This window comes from Lentinus tigrinus (assembly GCF_003813185.1).
Source record: "Lentinus tigrinus ALCF2SS1-7 unplaced genomic scaffold L226scaffold_6, whole genome shotgun sequence".
Classification (NCBI taxonomy): Eukaryota; Fungi; Basidiomycota; class Agaricomycetes; order Polyporales; family Polyporaceae; genus Lentinus; species Lentinus tigrinus.
The window spans coordinates 1,092,315-1,113,379 of NW_027137915.1; the positions used below are offsets into that span (position 1 = coordinate 1,092,315).

General features: G+C 56.0%; 7 protein-coding genes across 7 annotated transcripts; 4 read left to right on the forward strand and 3 right to left on the reverse strand.

Moving 5' to 3' along the window:
- Positions 1 to 117: 117 nt before the first annotated feature.
- On the reverse strand, positions 118 to 4,165 carry L226DRAFT_504201 (translation elongation factor 2). Its single transcript, XM_067677973.1, has 12 exons — positions 3,800 to 4,165; positions 3,612 to 3,751; positions 2,978 to 3,558; positions 2,030 to 2,927; positions 1,812 to 1,976; positions 1,664 to 1,760; positions 1,196 to 1,607; positions 938 to 1,140; positions 753 to 881; positions 556 to 693; positions 445 to 496; positions 118 to 393 (listed from the first exon to the last, which is right to left on the reverse strand). The coding sequence occupies exons 1-12, from the start codon at positions 4,032 to 4,034 to the stop codon at positions 204 to 206; spliced, it is 3,240 nt and encodes a 1,079-aa protein (XP_067538336.1). The 5' UTR covers positions 4,035 to 4,165; the 3' UTR covers positions 118 to 203.
- A 124-nt stretch (positions 4,166 to 4,289) lies between these two features.
- Positions 4,290 to 5,320, forward strand: L226DRAFT_331597 (uncharacterized protein). The gene is made up of 4 exons (XM_067673999.1): positions 4,290 to 4,423; positions 4,481 to 4,620; positions 5,064 to 5,140; positions 5,199 to 5,320. The coding sequence occupies exons 2-4, from the start codon at positions 4,505 to 4,507 to the stop codon at positions 5,252 to 5,254; spliced, it is 249 nt and encodes an 82-aa protein (XP_067538337.1). The 5' UTR covers positions 4,290 to 4,423; positions 4,481 to 4,504; the 3' UTR covers positions 5,255 to 5,320.
- Positions 5,321 to 5,332: 12 nt separating this feature from the next.
- On the forward strand, positions 5,333 to 8,971 carry L226DRAFT_568776 (uncharacterized protein; the record flags this gene model as incomplete). The annotated part of the gene is made up of 10 exons (XM_067684212.1): positions 5,333 to 5,456; positions 5,515 to 5,695; positions 5,748 to 5,881; positions 5,935 to 6,415; positions 6,467 to 6,573; positions 6,634 to 7,323; positions 7,376 to 8,056; positions 8,154 to 8,268; positions 8,326 to 8,816; positions 8,868 to 8,971. 10 exons carry the CDS (start codon positions 5,333 to 5,335, stop codon positions 8,969 to 8,971), a joined length of 3,108 nt encoding a protein of 1,035 aa, XP_067538338.1.
- Positions 8,972 to 9,388: 417 nt separating this feature from the next.
- L226DRAFT_482501 (uncharacterized protein) lies at positions 9,389 to 13,413 on the forward strand. Its single transcript, XM_067676972.1, has 11 exons — positions 9,389 to 9,566; positions 9,626 to 9,782; positions 9,836 to 9,963; positions 10,019 to 10,529; positions 10,590 to 10,675; positions 10,726 to 11,239; positions 11,307 to 11,425; positions 11,482 to 12,147; positions 12,208 to 12,334; positions 12,398 to 13,101; positions 13,161 to 13,413. Exons 1-11 carry the CDS (start codon positions 9,428 to 9,430, stop codon positions 13,220 to 13,222), a joined length of 3,213 nt encoding a protein of 1,070 aa, XP_067538339.1. The 5' UTR covers positions 9,389 to 9,427; the 3' UTR covers positions 13,223 to 13,413.
- Positions 13,414 to 13,632: 219 nt separating this feature from the next.
- L226DRAFT_532541 (citrate lyase beta subunit) lies at positions 13,633 to 15,525 on the forward strand. Its single transcript, XM_067680276.1, has 11 exons — positions 13,633 to 13,789; positions 13,850 to 13,913; positions 13,976 to 14,115; positions 14,172 to 14,264; positions 14,320 to 14,562; positions 14,626 to 14,641; positions 14,694 to 14,803; positions 14,863 to 14,940; positions 14,999 to 15,059; positions 15,115 to 15,239; positions 15,303 to 15,525. The coding sequence occupies exons 1-11, from the start codon at positions 13,676 to 13,678 to the stop codon at positions 15,360 to 15,362; spliced, it is 1,104 nt and encodes a 367-aa protein (XP_067538340.1). The 5' UTR covers positions 13,633 to 13,675; the 3' UTR covers positions 15,363 to 15,525.
- L226DRAFT_331621 (DNA polymerase alpha, subunit B) lies at positions 15,289 to 18,004 on the reverse strand. Its single transcript, XM_067674000.1, has 10 exons — positions 17,868 to 18,004; positions 17,390 to 17,809; positions 17,294 to 17,332; positions 17,140 to 17,228; positions 16,817 to 17,080; positions 16,589 to 16,762; positions 16,305 to 16,526; positions 16,023 to 16,234; positions 15,776 to 15,959; positions 15,289 to 15,701 (listed from the first exon to the last, which is right to left on the reverse strand). The coding sequence occupies exons 1-10, from the start codon at positions 17,947 to 17,949 to the stop codon at positions 15,564 to 15,566; spliced, it is 1,824 nt and encodes a 607-aa protein (XP_067538341.1). The 5' UTR covers positions 17,950 to 18,004; the 3' UTR covers positions 15,289 to 15,563.
- A 190-nt stretch (positions 18,005 to 18,194) lies between these two features.
- L226DRAFT_532542 (uncharacterized protein) lies at positions 18,195 to 20,683 on the reverse strand. The gene is made up of 5 exons (XM_067680277.1): positions 20,378 to 20,683; positions 20,284 to 20,318; positions 19,671 to 19,854; positions 19,339 to 19,436; positions 18,195 to 19,245 (listed from the first exon to the last, which is right to left on the reverse strand). Exons 1-5 carry the CDS (start codon positions 20,637 to 20,639, stop codon positions 18,667 to 18,669), a joined length of 1,158 nt encoding a protein of 385 aa, XP_067538342.1. The 5' UTR covers positions 20,640 to 20,683; the 3' UTR covers positions 18,195 to 18,666.
- Positions 20,684 to 21,065: the final 382 nt, after the last annotated feature.

Here is a 21,065-nt window from a genome sequence, read left to right on the forward strand (position 1 = left end):
AGCACTGGCAGCGCCTCCCACGTGAGAGTTCCGCAATAGGCGAGGCCGAGCTAGCGCCCCCGTTCTGGCCAAAATATCTACCTTCCGGGGTCGTCGACAACCAGAGTTTCCGAGCTTGAGGAAGAGAACGGAAGCAATTTGCAACAATACAGTAAACTCTCTTACAACAATATCGCTACAGAAAAATGAAGTTTTCCTTCGGTTCACCGCTTCAGCGTCCGCTGTTTCTCTGCGAACTCCACAATTTTCTTGTCCACGAATAAACCCTTTCTCTCGCGCACTGCGTCCATGTAGGCCTTTGCAATATTGAGACGGTCCGCCTTCTCTCCGAGATCCTCCAGCTCTTCTTCCGTCGTCGGAACCCAGAAGGGGTCCAAGTCCAACATCTCGTATCTAGTGCGCCATCAGAAACCATAAGCGGGGAGTTGGCAATCAAGAGCCTACCCGCTGAAGATCAGTTGGGGACTTGCTGCGCCAGATGTGCGTTTCCGGATATCTGAGAAGGAAGGATGTTAATTGAACGCAGAGCTTCTGAACGAACCTTGCACGACGTACCATCTGCGAACCCAAAACTCTCAACGACAGGGAGCTTTGCACGGACAGTGAAGAACTCTGTCCCTTCCTTCATCTCCTCTGCAACGATCCGCCCTCGCCGCTTCGCGACGACCCCGTAGACTTTGCCTAGTACATCGGCTAGAAGGTTGTCATCGTCAAAAATTGTGTGTTTCAGTGGGTAGGGGGATATGACTCACTAGAAGCTTGGATATCACACGTGTACATGGCCAACATCAGTCTCGGGGACCAGTCGAGTAAACCGTTTCGGCAAGCGTCTCGAACGGCAGATATGAGGGAGCCAGTGAGATGTGCCGTTCTGTTGGACGCTGCACCAGTCATCAGTACGTATATTCGCCAGACTGCTTGAGTCAGTTTGACATACCTTGTTCTTGCTCGATACCCTCCCGGTCAAGCGTGACCGACTCCACAAAGTAAGCGAGGCCTTCTACGGGTTCCGCGCATAATGGTCCTTGGAAAGTTGCCAGCTGGAATCCCGTCTCCAGGTAGTCATCGAAAGCAAGCACGAGGGAGTCCTGCTCCTTGACTTCTTGTTGTTGCTTGATCTGCTCAAGCCGCTTTTTATACCTGCGTTACCTAGTCAGCATACCAATGATACTCCGTAGGGAGTATGGGCACTCACGAATTGGGCTGCCCAGATCTCGCGTCGATGAGCAGACACGTGCCCATCCTCTGAGGGCCGAATGCCCATATCCTCTCTACAATGTCCGTCCACTCGCCGCCCGCCTCCTTACACTTCTCCTGCAGCGAAGGCCAGAACGCCTCGGCCTTGATAGTTGGCTTCTTGATGAACTCGCCTTGCATGTCATAGTCTACATCTTCGAGCCCCTCTTCGTCATCCGCGTTCAAGCCGTCTCCTTCGCCTTCCTTCCGCTCTTGCTGCATGCGCCGCAAAATTGCGAGGTTGTCCAAGAGGAACTCTAGGATAGGAGCCGGAAGCGGTGCCGCACGGATAGTGAACTTCACGAGGTTCTGCGCGGCTGCTCCCTGCATCGTACCGCGCTTCGCATTCGGTGTCTTCGGAGGCGCCATGTCTACGACCATGTCATAAGCGAACCTAGGTTTGGTCAATGCGTACGGGTGCACATACCGGTACCCTTTACCGCCGTCTCTCGGAACGGAACGATGGGCTTCGATGCGTGAATCTCAACTTTAGCGAACCGCTCCCGCAGATCTTTGAGACATCGCTGCAAGGATGTCAGCGATAAAGTTTCCGTCGAGTCGGATAGGGCACTTACCTCTCCGTGCAACTCGCCAGCGGTCAGGATGACATGCTCGCCAGTCTTCTGCTGGAATGTCTCCACACACGGATCCGACTGACTGAGCAGTTTCAAACCGCGGATAAGCTTGGGCATGTCGGCAGGATGTTCCGGTTCTAAAGCAACGCGGACAATAGGCGCAGCCTGAAGAGATGCATCAGTATTGAGGAGTCTCTTCAGGGTAATGCTGTGCTCACATAGCGGATGATGCCAGCCATGTTGACCAGAGTGTCGGCAAACTGGGACAGGTCCGACGCGCCACCTACACCACCGGCGGCAGGAGCACATAGCGTGGCGTTCCGCCAGACTTTACCCTCCAGGCCCTTCACGGCGAAGACGTTTCCGGCAGGAACGCTCTCTACCGGTACAAGCTCCCGACCCATCATGGTATATAGCTCTTCGACCTGTGCAGTGATGAGGTGCTGCGCGTTCCGGGGATGAGAGGGCCCAAGATTGTGGTTGTACTTCGGAAGGACACAGACAACTGTCGTTCCAACCCGGATCGTGCCCGAGTATATGCGTGCGAATCCGAGCAACGTCTCCTCCTCGTCATCCTCTTCGTCCGCTTCCGGCGTTTTCTCCTTGTTATCGGTGATCTGAGTGTTCTTCATGGCTTCCTCGAGTGGTACAGAAGACGCTTCAGAGGTAGGAGTATCGGGGGCAGCCGCGGCGGCGGCTGCGGCCGCCCGAGCGTCTCTCGCTGCTTTCGCGCGACTACGCATCTCGTCTGCTGTCAGGGCCTTCTTCTTGTACCTCGGGAGCTCTCTGGTAGGAACTGCAAACATCTTGCTGACGAGGGCGACTACAGACGCATCAGCGCTGCTATGGCAATTGTACAGGTCAACCTCCAGCTTGTTCTTTGGTGCGATGGTCGACTCGTAGATATCCGGGTATAGCATCTTAGGGATACGGGTGAGCTGAGCGGTGGACGGAGGTGGAACGATGTCGACAATTGACTGTATGACGCAAGTCGAGAGCGGTAACCACTGCGAGAAGATGAGAGCCAGAAGTTGACGGGTGTCTTTGGACCTCTGATCGCGAGGAAGAATCTTCAATCCGAGCGTAGTGATGATCTTTGCGACCTTGTCAGGATTCCTGCAGATAGCTTGAGCGAGGAGAACTCAAAATTGGCTGATAATACTTACGGGTTCAGCGCCACAGCATCGTAAACAGCCCAGATATTCTCTAGAACGAACTGAACGAAGAGCGGCTTCAACGAGCGACCGCGCAGGTGCTTGTAGCTGATGACCCGCTTCGTCTTTGGGTCAATGTAGAAGTCACCCCAAAGCACAGTTCGAAGGTTCGCTTCCTTGATTCCAAGTTTCACGGCGTACAAGTGCGCGAACTTGCCTATGCGGAAACCCCATCCGTCTACCGCGGAAGCGAACACGACGTTCCCCTTCTCTGGCGCAAAGTAGATGTCTTCATCATCTTTCTCCTGGTACTCATCATCCTCGTTGACGGTAGCCACAACTTCGTCCGCATGGGACTCCTTCTTGGCCGCAAGGCGGCGCTCGCGTTCTTCCCTCCACCGGAGGTCGTCTTCCATACGTTCGCTCGCGAAGAAGCTGCCCATCACCGCGTTCACCTGTTCGATAAGTTGGGATAAATGGTGATACGCTTCGACGGGAGACAGCTTCAGCTCGGTGATGAGACGGTCGAACTTGTTGATGACCAATATAGGGTGGAGACGGTCTTGCCAGGCTTGTCTCAGAACTGTGATAGTCTACAAAGAAGCTCTTGAAAGTGAACCGCAATGCCATCCACATGAGAACTCACCTGGGTGCAGACCCCTTCGACCACATCGACAAGAACAAGGGCACCGTCGCATAAACGGGAAGCGGTCGAAACTTCACTCGAGAAGTCGACATGCCCGGGGGTGTCTATCATGTTGACCACATAGGTCTTGGGACGTTGTTCTGCTATCATTAAACGAAACATGAATCACAAACAGTCTGGACACATACCTCCCTCTGGAGTTTTCTCCATGACTTTGAATCTCAGCGAGACCGCACTGCTCTCCATGGTGATTCCCCGCTCCTGCTCGTCCTCCCTGCTGTCGAGATATCTGATCTTGCCGGCCATTCGTGTTGAGATGATGTTATTCGCAGCCAAAAGAGCATCCATCAACGTGGTCTTGCCATGGTCGACATGTCCAATGGTGGTGACATTCCGTACATCTACAGCTTCTGCCGTGGCCATGGGTCGGTACCTGTCGTGATCAAGTGACTGTTGCGTTCGCTGTCTGGCTAAGACGTAGAGGGTAGTGTCCAAGTTCAAAATAGATCAACAGATTCTCAAGTCAACGAATAAGTATGATGGTCTCCTCCCAGTGCCAGACGGGACCGAGAACAAGACTCAGACCGATAATATTTTTGGCAGATCGGTCTTACGTCATCCTTTACTTACCTTACCCTCTTGCCAAGGCGCTTACCAGGACTCGGCCTTTAATGAAACCACCACCTCCAACTTCAAGTCAATGTCTCAAAATCGACTTTGTCGCCTTCCGGTGCAGCGTCCCGGTATGCTGCAGTACTCGCATCTGCACTGTAGCTACGTTCCATCATCGGGTTGGCAGGCTATAGATTCAGGTGAGTTCGTTCTTGCTCATGCCGTACCATACGCCTCTCAACTACAAGAATTTGTAGCATATAGTACTTAGTGCTTTAGATATGACCCCTTCAAGTCGATGCCACAACAGCTCACTGAGCCTGGTACTAGTCAGTCTTGACGCCCACGTCACGTCTCGTACTCTGGGCACGCCACCGGTACGGGACTGTCGCAGCGGGTGCGTGTACTCTCATTGACAGGTCTACCATGCGGCGGTACACCGTGTGAGACCCCACCGAGTCATCGTCACGGTGTTGATCCCGAGTTGGAATGGCAATCGCTACTCCTCCAGCTTCCACAAATACGAACGAGTCGGAAGAGATGACCAATTGGCAGAATTCATATCGCTCCATCATCTTTTTCGTGACGTGCTTACCGTCCCATCGTGGGTCGTATGGGTACCGCCATGATCATCGTAGCTCGAGCCTTCGACCCTCTGCCTTTCGCAAGGACGAACGGTTCCCTGGATAGCTCGATCAGGCTCTAAGTAAGAGTAGCCGCGGTGTTCTCTTGGAGCATATGCAATTTTGCTCCAGATGTTGACGATCATTACCTCGGTGTCAATGTCGACCTCCAATCTTGTTGAGACCTCACAGGCGGGCTCGCTGATCTTCCTCCTAGGGCTGAAGCGCTGGAGTGTTCCTCGAGGGTCTTCAATCGACAAGTCTGCTTGGCGGCTCCGTTGACACGAACGGGAAGTCTGTAATCCCAATAGACATCAGACGCGCGCTGGCTATTAACAATCTGCTTCGGCAGCTGCATCTGCGCGAGTGTGCACCGCACGTGTTGCTCATCCGGTGCCGCTTGGGTAGCTATAAACTCTACCATGCTTTGACATTCGGTCCTAGCTCGACACCGACCTTCATCCTTCACGTCCTGGATATTTCACTATGTGTTCCGACGAGAACAGCGCGCCCCACGCCGTCCGGTATCTCAACGCGCAGCTAGCTGTACTTCACGAAAATGCTAAGCGCTGCTTGGACGAACACGACCAAGCACGTACCGATGACAACAGTGCGTCCCGCCATCGACTCCCCCCCCCAACCTCCTCGCTGACCATAGCTACAATTAGGGCGCTTTCACGTTCTGGCAGAGTTCGCTGTGCAGAAACCTGGTACATGTGACACAGCCTTCCGGGCTACGTTCAACAAGCCCGAGCTCGAATTCGTCTGCGATCATGACGCCATCCTCCATCTCACCCTCGCGAGCAGCCAGCTTCTATCAGACGGTCTACGGCCAGGTGGGCGTTCTGGGTGTGTGGCTCTGTCGTTGTCTAACTGGAGTATTACTAACCTTCTAACATAGACATGACACCAGCTTGCCCTCGGATCTGCGACTTACCTATCGCGTCGCCTTTCAAGCTCGGAAGGTAGTAGGGAACGACTTGAATATCGGTGACTACGGCAATACTATCGAGCTCGTGATACTTGACCTGAAGAGTGAGCTCGCCTTCTATGGTCGGAATGTTCTCTGGAGTCTGACTGCTCTCCAGACGCCATCTTTCTGTCTGCCGACCCAGAGATCACAGCAGGGCGCGACTCTTTGCTACGGTATATGGCTGAGTATCTCGAACTCCTGCGCAGCTCAGGAAACCATGTCCTATACTCTCTTCCACGATTCGACCAACACGGCATTGCGACAACGTTCATGGACTACTCGCTCATGGGTGCAACGCATTACTGGGTTGGCGACATTCACGGCGTCACCATCGAACAGATCAATTCGTACATGTCTTCAATCTGGCTGAAGGCCTCAATGCTTGCCTATGGCGGACTGTCGCAGGGCACGGACTGGTGTTCGCGCTCCCTGGCCGAGATCAGCACTTCCGCCATGGGACCCGGTCTCGGAAGCGCCTACGGCAAGTTCCGCATGAAGCTCGGACCGCCTCGTGTGGACATCATCTGCCCTAGGGAGGTGATCATCTGCTTCAACATCGACGAGCTCGAGTTCTTCGCAACAGACGACTTCTGCATGTGGGTAATGATGCTCTGCGCTTGCGCTGGTCTTTGACGAACCTTTTGCAGTCCTCCTGACAAGGCGTACAAAGAATGGAAGATCGCGCTGGTCGTGAACGTACTCTATACTAGCGAAGTCGATGGACAAATGGTGAAGATCGCCCTCGACTTGTCTCGTAAGTGGATATGCACGATCGCGTCGGGTCGTTTGCATGCTAACCTATCGCGGTCGGAAGATGCTCGGTACCATGATGCTGCCTCCGATTTTGCTGGCTTCGAGGACGACGACGAACTCGCGAGCGAGTATTGGAGATTACTCATCGCCTTTTTCGTCGAGCAATACCTTCAAATCCTCGAAAGCGCTGGCTATCATGTTATCTACTCGCGCGATACTCGTTGGGAGGCGGTGAGTAAGCTGACGAACACAGTCCACGAGGATTCGGAGGGCGGCTGGAGGTCCCTCGAACTCGCAGATACCAGTGGCGCTTCCTCGCGCGAGACCCTGCAGCGAGCGAAAATGTTCGGTTTCGACCAGGTCGTCGCCATCTCCCAGAATTCAATCAACGCACAGTTCTCCACCCTTTGTTCGAACCTGCAGAGCATTTTCCATCGCTGGAATTACGAGGGCTACTTTGGCGCGTCGTTTAAGCCGTTGTCGATCCGCTTATTGAGTGGGAACCGCGCTATCGTCTGGGTGCACCTGCAGGGGGGCCACATGAAGACGCTCCGCGACTGGGTTCCCTGGGATGGCAGCATCAACTACGATTTCGGAGAGTGGCGTCTGGCCTTCGAGATGGACCTGAGGATGTGTACGCAGGACGAGCTCGAGAGGGTCGCTCCCGAGGCGTCGAAGAAGTTGTCTGCATACGAGAGGCACGGCAATCGCCCAGACCGCGATTTGAAGCACATCTGTCTCGACCTCCGAAGTACGTATCGTTCCATTCCCTGTGTCGTTCACAATGACAGCTCCGATTACAGATGCCGAGTACCTGCACGACTATTCCACATTCGGAGACATGTCCGGGGGTGGGGACAACCGGTCGTCCATCCTCAAGCTCCAGGCTGTCGTGTACTATCTGACCCAACACTACTTCCCCGCCATCTGTAAGGAGGCCCAAAACGTCGTCTCTAGCGTCCCTATTTGGAAAGCCGGCGATTCCCTGCCCTCCTACGCGCTCACGAGCGTCGCATTCCACGTCTACTCCAAGGTCGAGGTCACCCGCTATAACTGGGCGCACGTTCCAGCTGGTTCGGAGCCTGCCGTCGTCGTCTTTGGCATGACCGGGTTTCGTCCTCTGCCTTCAGGGCGCCTGGACTATTCTACAGGATGGATCGTACAGGGTAATAAAGGCTTCTCTCACGGCACCATCAGCATCTCGAAACGTGTCTTCATTGAGGAGCGCCTCCTCACCCTCCTCTCGCGAGTCAATGCGCTTACGACCCTGATCCCGACCACTCCTGACGTCTTCCAGGCTTTCCATGGTCTTAGATTGCAGCCGTGGGCGGAGCACGACAAGCGCAAGGATCACCCCTCTAAGTGGGAGCTACAGCCCTCCGATAGCGACGGTTCCCTCAAGTACCTTTGGGAGCACTGCGAGGAATGGCGCTACAACTTGAAGGGCAGTAGCGACATGTTGAGCGCGGCTCACGGCATCTCTTGTACGTCTGGACTCTGGAGATACCTGCGCAGCTTTCTGCACTGCGTTCGGAATCGAAGTCCCGTTTGTCCCCGTCTGACAGTCTATTCTATTCACAGGCGTCACGCGCAACTATGTTGAACTTCCGACAGCCGTGAAGCATGGAGCGCTCAGAATCAAGATTGGCGGGAAGGTAGACCTGACTTTGACGCTGCAAACTACCCAGCTGTACTCGTGCGTGACTTCCCGGCGGCAGGTTAACCCTATGAATAGCTCACCCCCCTGTAACAGTGCGACGTCCTCTGTCAACTGGTCGACACATATTACAGTCCAGACTATCGGCAGCGGTATCAAGGTCAACACCCTCGGTTCGCATGACCCGGTGTTCTCCAAGGCCGAATTCTCAGACGGCAGTATGTCGATGTTCAGAAATCCGGTGGACATGTTGCGCGAGGCATTCCCGGCCAAAGTCGATTTGGACGAGCTAGTACAAGAGATCAGCGCATTCGAGGGTGCCTGGCAGTACTATTATCCTCTCGCAAACGCCTATTCGCTGACAAGTCCCGTCTTCAATAATGATGGCGACTTGCTATTCGAGCTTCGCCGTCACGGACCTACCAATCCCCGTATGCCAATGTCGCCCAGTTCGGTCCACAACGGCCGTAGTTCTCCTATCCCGCGAAGGATCGGTCGCTCTCGCACGCCCGTTGGCAATACCAGGAGCCCTGGTGCGCGCTCTCCAAGCACTCCTCGGTCTCCATCACGTCCGGCCGCTCTGAGACGTAAGTACTACGTGAGCTCGTTGTGCACATCACTCAATTCTTGTCACGCAGTGCAAGCTGCATCGCCAACAACGCATACGTCTCGAGGAGAATTCGGAGGCACGGGTGCACCTGTCGCTCGTCCTTCCCTGAATGTGGATCTAGGTAGCGGCTGATTGACTGGTGGGGAACGCTTCTGGCCAACATCATCGTACTGGAGAAATGGTAAATCCTTTACTGTACTTACATCGTCCAAAGCTGCAAGCTAACTAGGTACACAGGAACATGCGCTATCACGAACGTCTTGCATCCGACCATAGTCCATTGTCAATACATTGGCTGTTGTGCCTTGAATGTGAATCCGGGGGTATGCGACCCCGGCGTGAGTGACAGAGGTACCAGTCCGAGGTCGGTTGTGCATGACGGTGGCGCCAGACGCCGTGAGTAGTCTCCATCCGGAAAGGCCGACGTCCGCCTTTCGAGTATTGTCATTCCAGAGGTGCGCACCTCTGGCGAACAAGTATTATTCTCGTTTCCCTTGTGCGCCTCTTGGGCACTATATGTACCACAGATGGTTCCACAGTATGCTCACCAACAACAGACACTCGTCTTCAAACACCACTTTGCTCATCATGCAGTCTCCCACCTCTCTCGCTCTCGATGCCCGCCTCGCTCTCGACTACCTCAAGTCGCAGCTGGTGGCCAATCACGATGCTGCCGCGAAGCGGTACAAGGCGCACGTTGATCACAACAAGCTGCCTGAAGAATACAGTGAGCTGGATGTCTTCGATACTTTTGATTACGGCGCACTCACCTGCATACTTCCCCAGAATTGTCATACGCTTGGGCCGACTATACCACAAAGCTCCGAGGTGGCACAGCCGGCGCTCTGCGGTTCTCTTTCGGAACCCCGTCCGTCTCGTTCATCTGCGACCATGATGCGCTCCTGCAGCTCAAGGTCCGAGCTGTGCGTCGTGGATCGAAGGAGTGAGTGGCCGTCACGGTTTGAGCACTGATGCGCCGACTCATATGCTTGACAGTGTACCGTTGGCTGAGAATTTCACCGTTACTTACCGTGTCATCACCGAGTGGAGGGCGATCATTGGCAAGGACGAAAAAGTGGGCGACCACGAGAGCCGCATCCGTCTGCTCGTCTTCGATCTCGAGCGTGAGTCGCACCTGTTGCACTTCCAGTTCCATCGTAGCTCACTTGGCTTCCACAGATGCCGACCTCGTGCGGTTCCCCAAGGAGAAGTGGTTTGCTTCCAACGAACTTGAGCGCCACCTTGCCACTTACCTCAGGTCACTCCAAGCCGGTGGTCACCATGTTCTCTTCGTCCCTCCCGAGTTCGATGCCAACGACCTCCGGGCCCCCATCTGCTTCTCACTTAGCGGCCCTGAGGACGAGTCCAACCAGAAGCCTGAGTACCCCCTCCACGACATTGATGGATACACCGCCGACATGATCAACGACTACCTCTCTCTCTTGTGGTACACGTGCGCATACGTCGCTCGCGAACGTGGCGAGGACTCGAAGGCAGTGTGGGACGCGTCTCTGGCGGAATACCGGACGTGGCTCCAACCGGCGTACACCTCCGATTGGCACTCCTTTATCAAGTTTGGTGCCCCTAAGGTCGAGATTCTGTGCGGCCGCGAGGTAATCCTGTACTTCCCCCTCAACGCCGTCACATTCTATCACCGGGATCAGCTCTACAAGAAGAACTTCGAGGAAAGGTGAACTCCGTTGTAACCTCAGGATACCGTGACTTTCGCTCACTTTGGGGTTCGTTCCAGGGACATTCCAGACTACACTGGCTGGACAATCGCGGTCATCGTCAACGTCACTTCGACTCCAGGGGGTGTAAAGCTCGAACTCGAGAGTGCGTGTGACCCGCCTGATTCCTCGCCTTGCACTAACAGCATCCCACAGCTGGCCGTTGCAGCGTGCACTACTCGACCTTTGATCCTGTTCCGATGCTCGCGCATGAGCAAGCCCTCATGGCACTCATCGAGTTCTTCAACGAGCAATACCTCAACATCGTAGGCAAGACCAGGCTGCAGTACCTCTTCTACAGGCTTCGAGACGACCAGATCCGAGTCGGCGGATGGAGCACGACCCCGGACTCTGACGGCAGCTGGTGGATGCTCGAGCGTGGCTCCGGTTCCGGGGGTTCCAGCGTCCTCGACACGACCATCAGGCACACGAACATGTATGGCTTCGACGTCGTGTTCGCGATCTCCCAGATGTCCATCAACATGCAACTCCGCGCCGGTCTTTCTGGGAAGTCTATGATCTTCCCCCGGTGGGACCGGAGCGGTTTCGTCATCGAGGTCAAGTCGGTCAACGTGCGCCTTCTGAATGGTCGGAAGGCAATCGTCGTCGTCAACATTTTGGAGGGCTCTCTCACTTCCCTGCTCAATGCTGATCTCAAGTTGATTCCTGAGTAAGTCTTGCAAGTCAAACATTAGTGGTATGATATACTGATCTCCACCGTTTGTTATAACCACTAGGGCTGACGAGGTTTCGTTCGGCGAGTGTCGCTTGGCTTTCGAGGTTCCTATCGCTAGGAAGGATGAACATACTTCTACCAAGGGCGACGCGCTCGCACGCATCTACCTGGACCTGGAACGTGAGTGGAGCTGCTCTGTATCACAACCAGACCACTGATCAGTGCTTTGTGTCTAGATGCTGAACTTTCAGCCGCGGGCACGTTCTTTGATCCCCAGGACTTCTTCCAAGGGAAACGGTTGCAAGCCGTGAGGATGACCCTCATCGACCGCGTCAACAAGGTCTACCTCAGGAACTTGGTCCAAGAAAAGCTTCATATTCTGGCCACCGTTCCCATCTACAGCGTCGACCACTCGTTGTCTTTCTACAAGCTTTCCAGCATGAACTACACCACGTACTCCGTTGAGGGCGGCGAGCTTGGAACCGCGCAAGCGGAGGGCCGTGCTGAGCAGATGCTCTTCGTCCTGGGCATGACCGGGAAGAACGCACTTCCACACATTGATTGCTTCATCCCCTCTTCCCGCTGGATCGTCCACGGCAGCTCCAGCTTCTCACACGGGACGATGGCCGTCTCCAGCCGCGCGTTCACGTCTCGCCTGTACGCGCTCCTCGCCGAGGTTAACAAGCTGACGACGCTCGTTCCGGTGTCCCCCAACGCAAAGTCGGACCCCGACGCGGACATGGTCCAGCAGTGGGCCACACACCCAGATTTCCGCGACCAGTCTTGCGAGTGGTCTCCCGTCGGCTCGGATGGCGACAGGTACGAGTGGAAGTACTCCCGTGATTGGAGCCTTCGCGAGCAGGGCACCAAGGTTTCCGTCAAGGGAGAGTATAGCATCTCTTGTAAGTATCTCTCTCACAGATGCGCCAGTGAGAGCTCTAGGACTCATGAATATACTGTAGGCGTCACGGAGAACGAGCTTGAGATTCCCGACCTTGCCGTGCTCATGAATGGCGACTGCCTTGAAGTCAGGATGTCTGGCGTGATCCGGCTTCGTATTGGGAGCACGCGCGCTGATAACAGCTGGAGGTTCGTCCAACTGGCGCTTTACTTCCCACTCGATCATGTCTTCTGACACACCCTCCTTTCTAGCACCGAATCGGCAGCCTCGTGGGCGGTTACCCTCTCTCTGAAGACGACCAGCGAGGGAATGGTCAAGATCGACATCGACGGCTTGGACAACATCCGTCACCCGCCTCCTAAGGTGACCTTCCGTCGCGGTAACTTTAACATGCCCGATGCCTACAAGATTCTCGAGAAGCACCTGCCGAGCAAGAAGGACTTCGAGAGCGTCCTCAACGAGTTCCAGGAGCTCCAGGGTGTCTGGAAGTACTACAACCCCAGCGTCGACAAGTTCACGCTCTGCAGCCCGACCGTCAACAACGATGGCGACCTGCTCTTCGAGCTGCGCCGTGCGCCGAAGCCTACTCCCAAGTTCACCCGTCCTGCCACTAGGCCCATCTGGCTCAAGAGCGCCTCCAAGGTTCCGACGAATGGTTCGAGCACGGTTCCAATTGGTAACGGTACCGTGGTTGGCACCAACGGACCCCTTAACGGTACCGCGACGGGTACGAACGGGTCTTCCTCTCCGACGGTCCCGACCGTTGGTGTCAAGAGCTCTACCAATGGTACCAATGGTTCGGCTAACGGCTCTATCCCTACCCCTACTACGCCAACCACTACGTCTGGAACCAAGCTCTCGGCTCCCGGTACTGCAGTGGCCAAAGGTGCGACCCCCGCTTCGAACGTCCCGGCGAACGGCGGAGCTGACGGAGCCGGCACCGTTGGCAACAATGGTTAGTGACGAGCGCTGACGTTGATGTTCTATGTTACTAATCCCACCATCCTGGCACAGGCGATGCTTCCAAGGGCTCTGATATTAAGGGGGCCAAGGCTGCCGTCGCGGCCGCCGCGTAAGGCACTACTTGGTCCAACGAGGTGCCGTAGCCTTCTGTAGAGCCTTTCTTGCTGGTCACGTCTTGTTCATACACGCATCTAGTATGAGACTTTAGGATTAGCTGTAGGGTCTTTCTAGCGTTCTTATTTATAGCCTACTAGTCATGGTTTATGGGGTATTCGTTCGCAATGGTCATCTTCTGTTATCTCTCAACTCTTTCAAACCAGTGATAGAAGTGCCAGTGTGAATCACGTTCACGTGTTGGGCGTTGGCAGAGTATCCTCCCCATCTCTCGCAAACCTCAAAGGTCGAATCCGCATGTATGCATTGCCTTATTAGGCATGACATCGAACCGTAGGCGCCCATGCTCCGATATTCTCGGACAAACCGTAGTGCGGCTGCGGCAGACCGTCCAAACTCAACAAGCTTTGCTCTGCACGCTCATTTGTCCAACTGAAGCGACCTGATTTACTATGCTGAGGGCCTCCATACGTTCTGTGTGCCCCCGCGGGTCCTCTAGTCTCTCCCCTGGCCTTCGGCGCTCAGCTGCACGATACGCGTCGACGGACTCCTCATCAACGACTGAGGTATTCTCTTGCGAATAGGTCAATTTGGGTGGCAATGATGATGGAGTTTTTGGTGTGTAGGATGCTCTAGGTGGGAAGGGTGACAGTGGTAATGGGAGGAACCTTGGTCGTTCATATCTCTACGGTCCGTCAGTCTCAAACACTCGGAATTCCGTTCACTCTTCTGAACTCCTTCAACGTGCACAGTCCCTTCTACCGCTGAGCGTATGCTGGAAAAGTCTTTGACGACACCTTCGGATGTGATCATATACGACCTGGAAGACAGCGTACCACCTTCGCCTGCAGACAAGACCAGTGCGCGGGCAAGGTTGGCGCACTTCCTATCTGTGCGTGCCAAGTCTGCTCCTACAAGTCTCTTCTGAACACATGGACTGCCGTGCAGACTCGCGCTGGCTCCCTTCCTTCCCCAGAACGTATCGCCGTTAGGCTGAACTCCAATGCTACGCCCTTCTTCGCTGAGGACATCCTCCAAGCAGTGAGTCATGCCCTCCACGAATGTCGCGCGTGCTAGGAATGAGAACACCGCGTAGATGCGACTCCCATGCATCCGTACACTAGTCCTCCCCAAGATCCATTCCGCCCAAGACTTGCACCACGTCTCCGAAGAGATCTTCCTCGCGTACCGCGGGCACAAGTACCGGAGCCCCGACGACCCGCCCGTACAGCTCGTCGCGAGCATCGAGAGCGCAAAAGCGATGTACAACATAGGCGAAATCGCGTCTTGGCAGTCGACCTGGGGTGCTGCCATGGGTGGGAAGCTCGCAGCGTTGTTGGTGCGTACTTGTTGTTGCCTGTCGCATTCGCGAGGTGCCCGGCGCTGAACGTGGTACGCGTAGTTTGCTGCTGAGGATTGTAAGTTTGAACCGCATATCTGCGATCTGAATGTTGAAGATGCCATAACCAGACTGCGCCGACACCGGCATCATCCGCACAACCTCGCGCCAGGAGCTACTCTATACCCGCTCGCACATCGTGGTCACAGCCAAAGCCTTCGGACTGGGCGCAATCGACATGGCGGGTCGCTTGCCAAGTGTCATCCTTCCATCCCTCGCTAATTGCGCTTGCATCCGTAGGTTTGCGTCAACTACAAAGACCCCGAGTACCTCAGAGACGAATGTCAAGACGGCCGACGGCTCGGATTCACAGGCAAGGTATGATCTCCCTCCCTCAACTCAAATCGTTCCGGATTCAATGGCGTCCTTTCGATAGCAAGCCATCCACCCGATTCAAGTTGACACCATCCAGTCCACGTTTGTGCCCACATCCAAGGGTACGTGATACGCACCATTGTTCTCCAGGCATGACTTACAGATCGCTTGCAACAGAGATCCTGCGCGCCGCGAAGATACTCAAGCAGATGGAGCAGGCGCATCTCTCGAACAGAGGTGCTGCCGGCCTCGAGCTAGAGGGCGGCGGGATGGAGATGATCGACGCTCCCATGATTAAGCAGGTACGGCTAGAACCGTCTCGCCTTCGACTTGACACATACTCAGGCCAAGTCTGCTCTGTACAGGCCGAGAACGTCGTACGGATTGCGCGCGCAGCCGGGCTTCCAATCCCAGACGTCGCTTGAAGATGACGGTCGGGGTACCGACATCTCCAGGGCAGGGAATGAATCTTGAGCAGAACACATCGCTACACTGTACAATACACTGCATACGGATGGACAGATAGGACAACACATACGCGATAGCCAACAACAGACAGACAACAAGATACGGCACGTCCAAGTCACACAAACAATCGCGCGGCCCTTCACGGCCTCACCCTGCCTTCATCCCTCGAGGCGGGTGATGTCAACCTTTAGTCGGTCCCGTGCCGGACCAGGCGCAGTGTGCCCGGCGTATTCCACCACCGCATACGTCGACTTCGTAAGGAGGGACGGGTTGATCGCCACCGTATTATCGACGATCTGCGATTCGACATGCGGTCAGCACAACCATAAGGCCGCAATTACAACAATAAGTGAAGTGAAAGCACGCGGACCTTGGAGAAATGCTTCAATCTGCTCGGAATGATCAGCACATCCGGTGCGCACCGCGCCCTGCTTGGATCAGTCCCGCTGTCTTCCTCCTCATCTTGCGGACACATGTACAGCAAGTCCGAATGCGTCACGTCCAGGTTCACCTCGTGCGCGAGGTCGAGCGGCACCGGAAAGATTGGGTAGAAACTGTTGTCGACCCCGTTTCATCGTCAGCTAATGTGCGCGCCACGACAACCAGGAAAAGCGTACCTGCGCTGCTGCAGAAGATGTCTGCACAGATTCGCCATCGCATCGGTAGGAGCCTGGCCCTCCGGGTCTACCGGCGAGGTCAAGGGCTCGACGTCGGGCGCGCGCTTCAAGTACTCCTCCTTGCGCAGGTGGAAGAGCACGTCTACACTGCTTACCGCGACGTGCACGCCGTTGAGCGTGAACCGCGCGGGGTTGGGTAGCAGACGTATGCGCTGTAAACGCATCAGTCCAGTAAGCGACTGGTGAACAGCGATTGTGAACAGACAGCAGACAGTCACATACAGGATCATTGCAGAACGTCCGACTGAGTTCGCACTGCGGGAAGACCGCGTGGTCGCTGAGGATATCGCGCACACTTGGCACGAGCAGAACCAGACTGCCTGGAGAGGAGTCCAGGAAATCGCGTAGTCGGTCTACAAATTCAGTCTTGAACATATCCGCGGGTGTGGCATCGACGTCTCCGATTTTGATAGATGGGTGGGTAGCATCAATGAACGGGCCAACCTGTGGGACGTGGTCAGTCCACCGCTTTTCTGCACTGCGTGCGGCGAGTCAGACGGGCGCACCAGGAGCGCGACTGCTGGTTTGGCCGCCTTGAGTTTTGTGATGAGACTCTGAAGGGGCCGGTACTGCAAGTCGGCATCGACAGTGAAGGGTCCACTTGCAACGAACATCGAGAATTGGGTATCCGAGGTCTCGGACTTGACCAGACCCGCCGAAGGGGGGTCGAGCGGAGGAAGCTACCAGACAGGTGAGCATACTAGCCTGTGCAATCAGAGAATCAAGATGCTCACCGAGAGGATTTCTGTAGCGAGGAAAGACCCTCCTCCGCCGTTCTTGCCCTTCAACGCTACGATCGCGCCAGGGAAAAGGCCCTGACCTCCCGCCCCTAGTTTGCCTTTGCGTAGCCTCACTTCCGGGTCGAACCGAATGGGGACTCGCGCCCCAGAGCCCATCATGCGCGAGGACTCGAGCACGAGCGAAGCCTCGTTCAACTTCACCGGTCCTGAGGTTGATTCCGCGTCCAAAGTGATCCTCCCGACCACGACAACGTCGTCCTATTCGCAGCACATGTCAGATAGCAGCATACGGCAACGAAAAGATGCTGGGTACGGACCTCCGTGACAGCGGAAGGGTCCCCTAGATCTTCGAGGCCGTAGTAGGCTTTGACAAGCTCTCCGAAGTGATCTATCCTATCGTCGAGCACTGCGAAAGGTTCACCATCGTAGTTCGTATATGATGCAGGTACACCTAAATTAGAAGAAGCTCACCTTCACTCCGTTCCGAGACCTTCTCATACATATACCGATCTGCATCGCGGGTGATAGGTCCCTCAACTCACGCCCGGCCTGAACAGAACGACTCACAAGCTCTCTTCTTCTGCGCCTCCTCGTCGGCAGACGGCCCAACGAACGCCACCCTGCTCGGCCCCGCAACCGGCGCGACCTTCTCCTCCATCTTCGACATATCAAACCCGTCCTGCGGCCGCGCCATCGCCATCGCCATCCTGCCGGGGGTGCCCAAGCCCGCCCGCGCGTTGTTCCCATTCACGTTCACGTTGCCCTTGACCGGGGTCCCGCCAAACGTCTTCGACTGCCGGCCCATGAGGTTCCCGCGCGTGAGGCGCTTCGCAGCGTTGGCCTTGATGAGGTCGCGCTGGATGCGGTTCTTCACTTCCTGCAGGTCCGCCATGGCGAGCTGGCCGGGGCCCTGATTGAAGCGCTGCGCCTCCCACTTGTAGAAGAGGTCCTCGCCGCTCAGGTTGTGCGTCTGACATATCTTCACGCCTGAGGGGACGCGTCACGCGTTGGCTTGAGTACTGTGGTCCTCGGGAGGGTTACTCACATTCGGACAGCAGGTTATCGTCCAAGTCGTCTCCAAATTTCCTCTGCAAATCGGTACGCAGTCTATCCGCATTTGCTGCCATAGTATGCTTAGTATCCACGAGATATAGAGAGATCGAAAATCAGAACAGGAGGGTGGTCGTGGGTCGAAGCAGAAGTTGCGGACGCGACGACGCGCACCGTGACTTTGGCGCGTGCCGTCACACGTGACCGTCGTGTTTTGTCACAGGTCACGCACTGCTCCTCAGCTTGCAAGGTCGTGTAGTTGCGGGCACGGCACCTCGAGTAGCGCATCGCACCCAGAAATTATCCTCCATCCATAGATATATTACAACTCCAGACAGCAGTACTACAAACACAGGGGGGAGAGGGAGAGTATGAATGCAAAGGGAATAATGTCAGTACTAGCGCCGCGGCGAACAGAGGGATCCAGCATGCGAGCGAGCTGCGACGGGAGAGCCGCCGACAGTCCGCTAGCGGGGAATAGTCAAGAATAACAGAGCACGATACTAGCTAGGACTCGAGGCGGAATGGGGATGGTAGGGGTGTATATGTATGTATGTGTATATGCCGGCGAGCACTGAGAGGAGAGCAGAGAAGTACACGACAAGCAACGGAGCGACGAGCGACGAGACTCGGACAACACGACAGACTGCGAGCAAGGGTAAAGATAAATACGGCAAGAGAGTGTCGACCGCACCGCCGAAGCGCGTCGGCCCCCCATCGTCCCTCCTTTTCGTTGACGCTCTACGACCTCGGAGCCAAGCATGATGGTAGCACCACAAGCGACGACGTCGCGCTCAGTTCTTCTCCTTCTGGAACCGTTCGAAATCGGTCTCGCTCTCGACGGTGACATGGACGCCAGTCGGGTCCGCAACGGGCGACTCTATGGGGAAAATGTCGCCCTTCTGGTCGCGCCCGCCGACCGAGCTCTTGCCGTCCCAGTCCGCGCCCTTGTCCGCGCCCTGGAGGCCGACGGCGTACGCCTGGTCGTGGCCCGCGCCGAGCGAGAGGACAGGGTTCGCGGGGGCAACTTGTGCGTTGCGGCTTGCGGTGATGACGTGCGTGGTGTTTCCTGAGCGGCTCGGGTGCGAGCCCGAGGAGACAGCGAATGAGCCCCCGGCGGCGAGCGAGCCGCGCACAGCGAGGATGATGCGCATCGTCATCGATGCGGTGAGCACCGCGGCCATGCTCGTCACGATGGTGCGTACGGGGTCTTCAGGACCAGTGGGCTTGATGATGAACCAGAAGAGCATGTTGACCATGTTGACGACCCAGATGGCACCGTAGAGGTTGAGCCCATCGCGGAGCATGAGCTTCCAGTAGGAAAGCTTCTTGACCTTGAGCGACTCCAGCGAGCGGTGGACCGCCATAACGAACTGTAACCATGATGAGCGCAGTCAGTAAGAGAAATTTGCGGTCAGAGTTGGAAGATGGTGGCCCAGCGGGCGGTGCCCGAGAGGATGACGTACCGAGGCGGTGTAGGTGAGCGTCGCAGAGAGCCAGTAAATGCCAACCCAGTTGCTCTTCGGTTCAGCGATGCATCCCTGACCTTCCAAGAGCGGCGTAGCTGTGTGGAAAACGCTGTCAGCAAAGCATATCCTATGTCGTATGGGACGCGAACGCCAGAAGCATCGACACATCCACCCGTGACTATCAAAGAAGCACTTGGCGATGCAGGTCAAGTGATGCTCATCCCGAGATAGACAATGTTATCATCCGAGCAGCACGGTGAATCGGATTAGGTTTCGGAAGAAGCGAGCGCGGGAGGTTTCTGGGATAGAGCGGACAGAGGAATACTCACAGCGGTAGAAGCCGCAGCAAATGGCGGTGATGACGACCTGGAGGGCGAGGAGACCACCCATGCCCAAGAGGACGGGGCGTTTCTGCTGGTAGATGGCGTTTATCCGGATAACGTGGACGAGGGAGCATGCGGCGAGGAGGATAGCGGTGCAGATGGGCTCGAAGAGGAAGAAGTGGGAACATTGCTGGAAGACGGGGATGCAATTAGCTCAAGCTTCCGAGTAACAGTCAATGTGTCCGAGAGCGATACGCCGCATGATTGCATTCGTCCAGAAGCGCTGTACCTCCGACGACATCGGTGCGGCCCTGGTCCCCTGATCGTTGGAACGAGGCCGCTCCCAACTCCGTCTGCGCGATACCTCATCAGGCCACGCACGGACAGATGGTCAGGCAGCGCGAAGAGCGGGGGAGCAACTGGGTTTTGCACTCAGCCAACTACCCGGACTTGGGATATGCCCAGTCAGACAGACCCAAAAGCACGATGGGAATCCGCGAGGAGCATGGGATGGCCTCAGTAGGCAAGGCGTACCCTCTCGCCTTGACAGTGGGGCTCGCGGGGGGACATTGGTTGCACAAGGACAGATCGCTCTCGGACTGAACGTCAAAGTACTCACAGCTTGTGACCACTTGGTATCAAAGAATGCCACACCTGGAGGAATATGCATTAGCAACCAAAGTTGGAAACGCGCGCGCGGGGAGAGCACTCACCGACGATGGTGAACTCAACAGGCATGAAGAGACGGAGGAAGTGGAATAGGATCTTCAAAGGTGGCCATTCCTTGGTGCGCAGGAGCCTCCAAGTGCGAGGAGAAAGAACGAGGGTGTCCCATGCCGCTACGGTGAGCGTGCACACGAAAAAGTACTTGTGCGCGGAGAGGTGGGCGGGGAGGTTGAGGTAGGGGGGGAGGATGTCGGAGAGGTCTGGGGTGCCGGAGTCGGTCGAGTTTGAGGAGGTGGAGTTGTCGGACATGGCTGCTGGGCTGCGGTCTACCTGAGAGCCGGAGGAGGAGGAGGCGAGGAAGATAAGTGACCGTGGGCGGTGTGGGAGCAGCCGTCGTCCCCAGCTACTATACTACCCTCGGGCGCCAACTGCCTGATCATCATCTGTCCAACTCGCCCTCCAATCACAGCATCTGCCCACAGCCGCCGACGCTTCTTCCGTCGCTGTCTCCGCCGTCCTCGACGACGACCGCAACGGCGCCGCCCCATCCATCCCGTTCACCAGATATCCTATCTCCTCGCATGGCAACGACCGTCGTTCGCGCTGGACGCGGGTCGCGACGACCAGGTCCGCGCACCACAAGACAAATGTGTTCTCAATCTTCGATCTCGCACCGGCCTCGTCCTCGGTCTTCCCAAAGTTTTGTCTGCCCGCACCGCCTTCTGTCCACAAGAT

Bases quoted from the DNA above. Each gene is read 5' to 3' on its own strand.
- L226DRAFT_504201 (XM_067677973.1), bottom strand. From the start codon at position 4,034: ATGGCCACGGCAGAAGCTGTAGATGTACGGAATGTCACCACCATTGGA. The intron at 1,977-2,029 runs GTGAGCACAGCA...GCATCTCTTCAG, and splicing joins TGGCTGGCATCATCCGCTAT to GCTGCGCCTATTGTCCGCGT. The intron at 1,761-1,811 runs GTAAGTGCCCTA...ACATCCTTGCAG, and splicing joins CTGGCGAGTTGCACGGAGAG to CGATGTCTCAAAGATCTGCG.
- L226DRAFT_331597 (XM_067673999.1), top strand. From the start codon at position 4,505: ATGACCCCTTCAAGTCGATGCCACAACAGCTCACTGAGCCTGGTACTA. The intron at 4,621-5,063 runs GTGCGTGTACTC...TCTTCCTCCTAG, and splicing joins GTACGGGACTGTCGCAGCGG to GGCTGAAGCGCTGGAGTGTT. The intron at 5,141-5,198 runs GTCTGTAATCCC...CTGCTTCGGCAG, and splicing joins TCCGTTGACACGAACGGGAA to CTGCATCTGCGCGAGTGTGC.
- L226DRAFT_482501 (XM_067676972.1), top strand. From the start codon at position 9,428: ATGCAGTCTCCCACCTCTCTCGCTCTCGATGCCCGCCTCGCTCTCGAC. The intron at 9,567-9,625 runs GTGAGCTGGATG...ATACTTCCCCAG, and splicing joins CAAGCTGCCTGAAGAATACA to AATTGTCATACGCTTGGGCC. The intron at 9,783-9,835 runs GTGAGTGGCCGT...TATGCTTGACAG, and splicing joins GTGCGTCGTGGATCGAAGGA to TGTACCGTTGGCTGAGAATT.
- L226DRAFT_532541 (XM_067680276.1), top strand. From the start codon at position 13,676: ATGCTGAGGGCCTCCATACGTTCTGTGTGCCCCCGCGGGTCCTCTAGT. The intron at 14,265-14,319 runs GTGAGTCATGCC...AACACCGCGTAG, and splicing joins CTGAGGACATCCTCCAAGCA to ATGCGACTCCCATGCATCCG. The intron at 14,941-14,998 runs GTATGATCTCCC...TCCTTTCGATAG, and splicing joins GGCTCGGATTCACAGGCAAG to CAAGCCATCCACCCGATTCA.
- L226DRAFT_331621 (XM_067674000.1), bottom strand. From the start codon at position 17,949: ATGGCAGCAAATGCGGATAGACTGCGTACCGATTTGCAGAGGAAATTT. The intron at 17,333-17,389 runs GTGAGTCGTTCT...CCCGCGATGCAG, and splicing joins GGCGCAGAAGAAGAGAGCTT to ATCGGTATATGTATGAGAAG. The intron at 16,527-16,588 runs GTGCGCCCGTCT...CACGTCCCACAG, and splicing joins AACCAGCAGTCGCGCTCCTG to GTTGGCCCGTTCATTGATGC.
- L226DRAFT_532542 (XM_067680277.1), bottom strand. From the start codon at position 20,639: ATGTCCGACAACTCCACCTCCTCAAACTCGACCGACTCCGGCACCCCA. The intron at 20,319-20,377 runs GTGAGTGCTCTC...ATATTCCTCCAG, and splicing joins TGTTGAGTTCACCATCGTCG to GTGTGGCATTCTTTGATACC. The intron at 19,855-20,283 runs GTGAGTACTTTG...CCCGTCTTCCAG, and splicing joins ATACCAAGTGGTCACAAGCT to CAATGTTCCCACTTCTTCCT.